This window comes from Carlito syrichta, unplaced genomic scaffold (genome assembly GCF_000164805.1).
Source record: "Carlito syrichta isolate Samal-C Ts95f unplaced genomic scaffold, Tarsius_syrichta-2.0.1 Scaffold288810, whole genome shotgun sequence".
Taxonomy (NCBI): Eukaryota; Metazoa; Chordata; class Mammalia; order Primates; family Tarsiidae; genus Carlito; species Carlito syrichta.
The window spans coordinates 92029-101956 of NW_007232906.1; the positions used below are offsets into that span (position 1 = coordinate 92029).

Below are 9928 nucleotides of genomic sequence, written 5' to 3' on the forward strand. Positions count from 1 at the left end.
TGCGTGCCTGTAGTCCCAGCTAATTGGAAGGTGGAGGTGGCAGGATCGATTGAACCCAGGATTTCTGGGCTGCAGTGTACTAGCTGATCAGATGTCCACACTAAAATCAGTATCTATATGATGGCTTCCCGTAAATGGGGACCACCAGGTGGCCTAAGGAGAAGTGAACTGACCCAGGTCAGAGCAAGTCAAAATTTCCAGGCTGGTCAGTGATAGAAGAATATGAATCTAACCTGGCTAACATAGTGAAAACCCATCTTTTAAAAAGAAAATTATTATTCACTATTGTTACTTAAGGACAATCTTTAGGCATTTTTCTATCTCATTGTAATTACAAAAAGTTGTTGGAAAGAGTTGAGTTTAATGGAGGTTTGAACATTCTTCTAAGGATAGAAAATGTAGACTTTATGAGAGGATAGCACCCTTCTTTTCTGTGGTTTTCAAGCATTAGGATGTTCAATGATTTCAAATGATGTGTTTTATTTCCTTTCCATCTAGCTCATTTGTGGTTGAGCGACAGCCATGCATGCCCACCCACCCTCAGAGGCCTTTGGTGCTTAAAACCCTCATTCAGTTCACTGTAAAACTAAGGTAGGCAGAACACCGTCTGTGGTTCCGTCTGTTTACAAAGCTGTGACCCCTGGGTACGGTCCATGTGTCCCTGGTGTGCAGTTCTGTCCTCCTCTGCCTTCTAACTGTTGGATTTCCGTCCTCCTCCTCTGAACTCTGCTCCTCACTGTCTTGATAGATGATCCTTTACTCAAGCTTCTCCCTAAACCGCCCTCAGGTTTTCTAGTTTCCTTCATGACTTCTTACAGTCAACTCTTCTTTGTTAAGCACCTGCTCTGTGCCCAGTGCTGAGTTTTGGTAATTACCCAAAGGAAAGGTTAAGACAAGAGCCCTACTTGTCAAAAGCATGGCCATGCAGATGAGGACATGAGGGATATTAGCATGAAAGTAGGTGGTTATGGTATCAGGCACTGTGGAATGAATTGCTGGAAAGGTTGACAAGAGACTGGAGAGATTGGGGAGCAAAGAGGGATTGTGGGAGAGGGAGACTACAGAAATGATGACTGCCTGGGTCTGTTTTGTCATTGTGTAGAGGGGGAGAGACAGAATTGAGAAGACAGATGGAGGACAGGTCATGGAAGACTTTGAATATCTGGCCCAGACAGCAAAATGGCACATTCATCCCTTGTGATTACCCAGGATTTTCCGCAAAAACGTTCAACACTGTCATTTCTGTACATTCTTGCTCTGTGCCTGATTGAAAGACACTTGGCGTTTGTGCCGTTGTTGCTCTGCTTTATCTGTTTCTATTAGCACGAACAATCAAAACTTACAGTTTTCCCTGATGATGCTTAAAACAATGAGTCTGAGTCCTCACTTTCGGAGATTTTCATCGTGCCTCCAACTCCAAGGCCTAAAGCTTTAAATTTCTAATCACTAGGCCACATCTAGGAAGCTGAAACTGCAGACGAACACACATCAGGAGGGCTGATGCCATGGCAGAATTGTACTCAATTACATATTAGAGTTCGGGGTCCTATGGTAGGGTACCTGATCACATGTCACTATGGGAACTCCATCACCAAAGGGAAGGGATTTGTCCTCAGATTGCTTTTTTAAAACTCCAGTTTAATCATCTTCTTTGTGTAAATTTGCACCAAGATTTAAGAACTGAAAACAAAAGGGAGAGACCAAGTTCCTTTTTAAAATTTTATTCTTCTCAGAAGTCGTTAGTTCCTCCTTCCCACATCTTGAACTCAGAGGACAGTAACAGGAAAGGGAGATGGATAGAGAGGTGGTGGTCCCTCTTGTTTTTGAGACTCCCCCATAGATGACCTAGTAAGCCTAAGATGCTCTCTGGGACCAAAGGGGATCTGGGTAGAGCTTACTCAGCAAAACGCTCTGAGTGGAAGGTCTCCCAACCAACACCACCTTGCATGTTGTTTGAACTGATTGCCAGGGACATAGATCATCCCTGGTATGCGAGTTCTGTCCCCTCTTCCACCCAACTGTTGGGGCCCTATCCTCCTCCTCTCTTCCCCACTGTCTTGAGAGATGTTCCTTCACTCAAGGTTTTCCCTAAAACCCCTCTCTACTAGTCTTGCATCCTCCCATCTCAAAGGGAGGGGTGATGTGGGACTCCAGTGTGGCCATTGGCACGTTACTGCAAGAAGATCAGATCCTTCCTGTAAAAGGATGGCAAGGAGAGGGGAGAAGGAAAATTGTCCGGCTGAGTTTCCTATGACCACGTCCCCTCCTCTCCACCAGACCACTGACTGAACACTTGGCATACTCCAAATCCTGAAGTCAATCGTGTCCTTGTGCAGGGCATTTAAACAGCCTCTTTGCTGTTCTAGCCACCCTTTTGTTTGAGCTGTCTGCGATCTGGGGTTTTACTTGTCTAATGCTGATGAGGTGCTCACCACCAGACTGGCCATATTCCACGTGTCTGCTTTCCCCGGTCCCTAAGACTGTGGCTGAGTAGACAAGAAGAACTTAGTGCATCTTGAGGGATGGAGAGAGGTTTGGGGTGAGTGCATGAGTCAATGAATAAAGACGCGAGGGATGGAATGACTGTGACATTGCACTGAACGCACAGAGAGGGGCTGAGCACAGGGGTAGCTCTGAGGAGTTGGGGCGAGCAGAAGGACACCAGGAGGAATAAAAGGAATTACTATTCTGAACTTTAGTCATTTGTTTGTTTTAAGTTAGGTCTTTTTTTGGTGATGAACTTTTTTGCTGTTATTTAAATATGGTGTGTTGAAAGATCATGAATATATTCAGATTGGGGTTTTCCATATTCTACCAGAGGCCTAGTCTTTCTCAGTATTTTCACCATAAGACAGTCATCATCAAAATATTCAATTTTACTAAGATTGCATGTTTTTTAGTAATATGAAGATAAAATGAGGCCATAGAGTAGACTTGCAAGGATTTTTTTTCTTGTATTTATATATATAACCCAGATGTGTCCAGATGGATGGCTATTTTTCTGAGCTAGCCAATGTATTATTGAGCACACATCAACTGAAGCAATATGGAAACACTTTGCAAATATTTGTCAGTAATGATAGTAAGTGACTGATGTTAGCATTAGTAACATGACAAACTGAAGAGGAGCCGTACACTTTTAAAATGTGCTAGTATATAAGGAAGATAATGGAAGTTTTATGTATATATGCCATAATTACATTGAAATCTTTAAATACAAAAAGGCTTTTAATACTTTACATTTTATCTTTGATTCTTTATTGATGTCTCTTTCCAGGCTATTAATAAAATTACCAGAACTAAACTATCAGGTAAAAGTTAAAGCATCAATTGACAAGTAAGTTTTCTAATTTTATTTTGAAATGTTAAAATGTAAGACTTTTCAAATGAATTGTCTTTATTTTATAGAATAAGTTTGAACTTTTAAATTTACTTCTCTATTGTTATGTATAAATGTACTTCAAATATTTGACTTTGAAGTTCAAACATGTAACGGAACCCAATGACGACTTGATTTTTAAAAAGTTTTCCTATGGAGAGACTTAAATAAAATTTTATAGGTTATTGTTAAAATAGCATAGAAAGTTTTTATTAGATCTGTTAAGTAGCTCATTTTAAGAAATCTTCTTCATTTTACAGGAATGTTTCAACTCTAAGGTAAGACATTTACTTAGTAGAATTTTTTTGCTGTTCTTATAAATGTATTTTACCTGAGCCCATGTAAATATCTAAGATTTCCTTTCTAGCAATCGAAGATTTGTACTTTATGGAACTAATGTCAAAGCCATGTCTATCGAAGAATCTTCCAATGGGAGTCTCTCAGTAGAATTTCGACATTTGGTAAGTTTCGCAGTAAAATCACATAGGCTTTTATTCCCCCAAATCAGATACATCTTTACTAATAAGTCTTATAATTTGGTGTATTTTGTTCTTAAGCATTTTATGAGAGATTAAGGACCATATTGAGAAATAAAATGTGCCCATCAATGGGGAATTTATATGGTGGAAAGAACCCTGAACCTTAACTCATAAGGTTCTAAACAATTATGACATAGGCTCTAAGCCTACATGGTAGTTGGTCAATATAGTTTGATGATAATGACAGAGATATTCTGTCCTATAATTTTTATAAAATTTTAAAAATCAAGTTGCAGAGTGGAATATTATTCAGCCATAAAAAAATGATGAAATCCTGTGATTAGCAGCAACATGGATGAAACTGCAATGGAAGTCACTATGCTAAGTAAGATAAGCCAGACAAGAAAGACAAATATTGCGTGTTCTGGCTCATATGTGAGAGCTAAAAAAGTGAGTCTCATGGGCATAGAGTGCAGAATGGTAGTTACTAGAGTCTGGGAAGGGAAGAGGGAGGAGAGGATGAGGATAATTGGTTAGTGGGTACAAAATTACAGTTAGATAGAAGAAATATGTTCTAGCATTTGAGAGCCCAGTGGGGGAAATTAGAGTTAACAATAATTTATTGTATATTTCAAAATAGCTAGAAGAATTGTAATGTTCCCAGCACAAAGGAAAGATAAATGTTTGAGGTGACGGATAGCCCAGTGACTCTCGTTGGATCATTACACATTGTATATATGTATCAAAATATCAAATGTAGCCCCAAAATACGTACAACTGTGAAATATCGATTTAAAAATACAACGAGGGAAACCACACACACACACACACACACACACACACACACACACACACACACACACACACACACGGATAGGCACTCCTGGATTTTTAAAATCTCCCCAAGGAGTGAGTGACCTCTAATAACCATGTCTGGCTAAAAGCACTTTGGTTTTGGGAGGCTTACTTGGGGAATAGGATGCCCTTGGATGTGGCAGTTGTACACAGTTCACCGTGGCATTTCTAGAAAGCTCTGACCCACCTCATCCTGTTGCTTCTTGCTCTCACCACTTCCTCTTGACCTAGAGTTCTCTTTCTGCCTTCTTTCTAATTGAGATTGCACAGCTCTTAGACACTCAAAGATCCTACTGCTTTTCTTGCCAGAAACATGCTTCTCCTCTGGTTTCTTAGCATTCAGCAAGTGACTCCCCTGGAAGTTGGGGCACCAGTGAATCAGCCTCGAAAGGTCTCCTCTCTAAAAGAGAAAATGTAGGTTATGCAGAAGGAGATCTGCATACACACGTGTATGCTGATTTCTGGTTTGGATTTTGTTTGGTTTTTCATATTAAAGAGTATATTTTCTTTTTAATTGAATCCCTCCTGTGTGAGACTGCCAAATGAATACAACATAATATAACTTTTAAGGTGCAATGTATAAACCTGGCGTGGTGGTGTGCACCTGTGTTTCCAGCTACTTGGAAGGCTGAGGCGTAAGGATTGCCAGAGCCCAGCAGGTCGATGCTGCGATGCTGGGGTGACTTGTGAGTGTGTCACTGCACTCCAGCCTGGGTGACTGAATGAGACTCCAACTCAAAAAAAAAAAAAAAAAAGGATGCAACGTAATAAAAATAGTCATGTATTATAGAGTATAACTGTAACTAGCACTCTTTTTGGTTATGCTCAATTCCTGTCCTCCAAGAACATTTAATACAGGCCATGTTTAGTAGGAGGTAATGTAGTAAGATAAGAGCCCTTAACTGAGAAAATGCCTCCCAAAATGTCATGTAGAAAACACAGGACAAGGAACACACCCCAAAGTGGTGAGGTCTAAAGACCACTCATTTCAGCAGGTACAATGTACAATATATGAAATAACAGAACTTTAGTTTCTACAGTGCTCTTCTAGATGCAAAGCAGTTTTACACTCTTTTATGCATAACAACTTTAGTCACTTTTAGTCATTAAAAAATATAGGAAATAAGAGAGGCAAAATTTTAAAAAGTTAAAAGTCACCTGTAATCCTACCCCCCTGAGGTAATACTGTTAATATTTCCGAGTTTGTGTCTTCATCCTTTTTTCTAATGTATTTATATATGCTTATTTTAAAAGTGGGATCAATGGTGCATGCTGTATCATTTGCTCACCGCGTCTTTTCATTCCATCATCTGTATCAATGCACATTTCTTGCGGCTGTCGGTCTTCTTCCACCCTGATGTCATTTAACAGCTGACCGTGCCGTGCCACACACACTGCCCATACTTTCTTTCCCCAGCCCTCTCTGTTAGACTTGGTATCACCGGGCCAGGAATGACTGCTTAGCTCACATGATGCTCTCTGGGCACAGAGGAGTGCTGTACAGATTCTGAGCGATCCCGCATGATTTCCCTTTTGGAAATGCTGGCTGAAAACTACAGTCTCCATGGTATGCCAGCATGCTCACCGATCTCAAGGAGTTTCTAAAGGGGGGTCCCGGGAGGGGATGCAGGAAGCCCCTCTCTGCGGAGCGCAGGCAGCTGTGTCAGGTTCCAGGGAGTTGGAAGACATCTGGGTTACTGTCCTAGAAGTCCAGACTGAGAACAGGACCACGACAGGCATGGCCACTTTGCTGTGTAGCTGATCTTGTTCCCCAGCTAAACAGTGTTGTTTTCTTTCACAAAGCAACCGAAGGAAATGAAGACCACTGTCGGAAGTAAAGGAAATGAGGTAGGAAGTGTTTTCTCTTGGAGATTTTTTTCTGGAAGATAATCCCATTTTTTAAAACTAAGCTTTTAAACTGTCTGGCTCCGTATAAAATGAAATCCATGTTTCTCTGACTTTAAATGTAAAGCTTGATAACCGCAGACAATATGGGGACTTTTTAAAAATGGAGAGAATAAAAATAGCATATAGTAACACTCTCCAAACAAAATAATTCTTAACATTTTGGTATACATCATTCCAGTGTTTTATTTACGTATGTATTTCTTTAAAAATATATGACACACATTGTTTCATAATCTGCTTTTTTTCACGTAGCAAAATATGGCAAGTAGCATTCTATAGTTTGGAGAACATGATTTAAGTTGGTTGTATTATATTGCATTGTTTAGGTGTGCCGTAATTTCTTTGGTCTGTCCTTTATTATTCTTAATTCTCCATTCACTCAGTTTCTTACATACGTATGAGGCAAGACTAAAATATCATGACACATTATATAAAAGTCCCAGGTGTAAAAACAACCCTATTACTTTGTGGTATCAATTCTCTCACTCACTAATGTTTGTATTTCACCAGATAAATTGAATAAAGGCACAAATGGCTGCAGTCTGAGTACTCACACTCTTGTCAGGAGAGGGTAGAGTGGTTGGATCCTGGGTTGGAAGCAATCTTGGAGATCATCTGTTGAGTTGGCCTAGAAACTCAGGCTCCAGTCTATGACCTATATATTTGGAATTAGAAAACCAGGCTTTGAGTCCATGCTCTGATAGTGACTGAGAATGTGATCTTTGGCAAATGGCCTGATGGAGAAATATTGCATTTTTCCCCCCTCTAAGACATGAGGGTACTAATGCCCAATGCTGTCTGCTCGGAGACCCTGTGTAGTTACCACTTGCCTGATGCAACTACAAAGCAGTGAGGCTTATTTCTGGTGTAGACTGTGTGGATCCTGTTTTTTGGCCTTATAGTCATAGCTCCTGCGAAAAAGATCTTTGAATTATCTGAAGGAAACCCAGCTTCCAGTGACATCAAATCTAACACACCTCGCAAACCACAAATATCTTGTCACAAAAACTCGAATGCCCTACTGTCTTCCCCTCCAAGAATTCTTCGTTCCCTTAATTGTGTCTTAAAGATCACTTGACAAATATCACAGTCCCATCAAAGATGAGCCAAGTTTTCCTTCCAGGGTAGAGTCGCTGCTCAGGACAGAGTCCCCAGCAGGTAAATAAAAGCCCATTTCAAACATCACTGGAATTTTGGCCAGAGTTGCAATATGTCATTCAGCTTGACATCCTTGACAGTTATTTATGAGTCTGAACAGACTAAGCCCAATTATTTTGAACTTTTCTTAAGTAAAACCAATCAAATGGGATTAAGTCTAAACACTCAACTCTTGCAGTATATTGTTATCTCTATGAATGCCAAATCAAAATCTTTACTTGAATTTTCCTTGAGGCAGAAATCTAAGTCAATCATTATCTACTATAGAAAAGCCGAAGCCGGGCTCGGTGGCTCAGCCTGTCATCCCGCGCCTTTGGGAGGCGGAGGTGAGTGGATGGCCTGAGCCCGCGGGGTCGAGACCCGCCTGGGCAGCGAGACCTCATCTCTACAACAAATCCAAAAATCAGCCGGGCGTGGTGGCGCGCGCCTGTAGTTCCGGCTACACGGAAGGCTGAGGCGGAAGGATGGCCGGGGCCCAGCGGGTCGAGGCTGCGGTGGCCGGGAGCGGCCGCTGCGCTCCTGTCTGGGCGACAGACTGAGACTCCAACTCAAAAAAAAAGGAAGAAAAGCCGGCTACTGTCTTATTATCACTGTATACTTCTATTGCTTTGAATGTATTTCCTCATATTGTCTGATTACAAAATCGTACGGTCATACAGTGACTTTTATGGTTTCCTCTTCGGGTGTGCTAGATGGGGTTAATTTTATTCTATTCTTTGAGCGCCACCTGTTGGTAGAATTTTAGTATGGCTCCCGGTACCCTTGAAACACGTCACAGACCTGAACATCCTTGTGTGTCCTGCAGGAACAGTTGACTCGCCATGAAAGGTGAAGAAGGAAGAGGGGTCTAGAATCAGGGTCGTGGCCAGTTGGTAGGATGATAAAAGGAAAGCCAGGAAGACAGGAGAAGCCTTGGCAGTAAAGGAGAATTGACAAAGTCATGGGGCCAGGAATCGTGGTGGTGCACTTCAGGAAAACCCGAAGCTAGAATATCATAAACTTCTTTTCAGGTTTCTAAAAGTTGCTATTGCTTATCAGTGAACACCTGTGGCAGGAGTTCACAGTCTGCTAAGAGTTTATTTAGCAATCCTCAGGTGGCATTTACTCTAGACTGGGCACTTCCTGAGAGCTCATGTGTATGAATTTCTGTAACACTTGTGACAAGATTGTGAAGTAGTTCCTAGTCTCATATTTATTTCACTTAGGGAAACTGAGTGGTTGCACAGCTTACTCAAGATGACAGGGCCCTGGATTCAGTTTACTAACATATAAGACCATTGTGTCTGTATTATTAGTGAGATGGGCCTACAATTATCCTTTTTTGTAGAATTCAAAATGAGTTAAAAAGCATTTTCAGACTGCATGGTGGTTCATGCCTGTAATCCCAGCACTTTGGGAAGCTGAGGTGGGAGGATCACTTGAGCTCCAGAGTTTGAGACCAGCCTGGGCAACACAGTAAGACCCTGTCTCTACAAAAAGAAAGAGAGAGAGAGAGAAGAAGGAAGGAAGCAAGAAAGGAAGAAAAGAAGAAAAGAAGGAAGGATCAGGGAGGGAAGGAAGGAAGAAAGGAAGGAAGGAAGATAGATAAATAAGAAGAGAGAATTTTCTCTCTCTAAAAAAAAAAAAAACAAAAAAACTTGCAGGACCAGCAGGGACCTGAAGTTTTTAGGGACCTGGTACCCAGGGCCCCCTGAAAGGGGCCATGTCTCCAGCTGAACCAAGATTCCAACCGTGGCCATCTGATCCCTTGTCCCTGCTCTCCCTCTCTGCAGCCTCTGGGGTCACAGAACCCACCCTGGAGCGGAGAGCTTGTTGGTGCTCCTGTCGGACCTCCTCATGCCCCGTCACCTCACCCATCTGTCTCACACAGAGTCTGCACTTGGCCCATGTGCTCAGAAATCACAGGCAACCTCACACCAGGATTTAAAATAATACTTCTTCAAGAAAATGCTGTTGGCCTTTCCCTTATCTGCTGTATCTCCTTGTGCAATTCTGTTGTGCCTCGGTGGGATCGTGGAAATAGTGCCATGCTGGGCTCTACCTCTTACAGGCAGTGTCACCTTGCACAAGCCACTTAACTCCTCTGGCTCCCAGTTTCCTTACTTACAGGATGGGGCTCAGGTTGCCTTACACTTCACAGGACCAGTAG

At 41.8% G+C, this 9928-nt stretch overlaps 1 protein-coding gene across 1 annotated transcript in view; it reads left to right on the plus strand.

The window, feature by feature from the left end:
* LOC103255989 (signal transducer and activator of transcription 4) overlaps positions 1-6561 on the plus strand; it is a gene marked incomplete at its 3' end in the record, with an annotated part of 91174 nt that extends 84613 nt beyond the window's left edge. The window contains exons 10-14 of the mRNA XM_008053886.2: positions 499-591; positions 3278-3337; positions 3640-3657; positions 3747-3840; positions 6517-6561. Of these exons, the coding sequence (XP_008052077.1) occupies positions 499-591; positions 3278-3337; positions 3640-3657; positions 3747-3840; positions 6517-6561 (310 nt within the window). The remainder of the gene's footprint in view (positions 1-498; positions 592-3277; positions 3338-3639; positions 3658-3746; positions 3841-6516) is intronic.
* Between the last annotated feature and the right edge of the window lie 3367 nt (positions 6562-9928).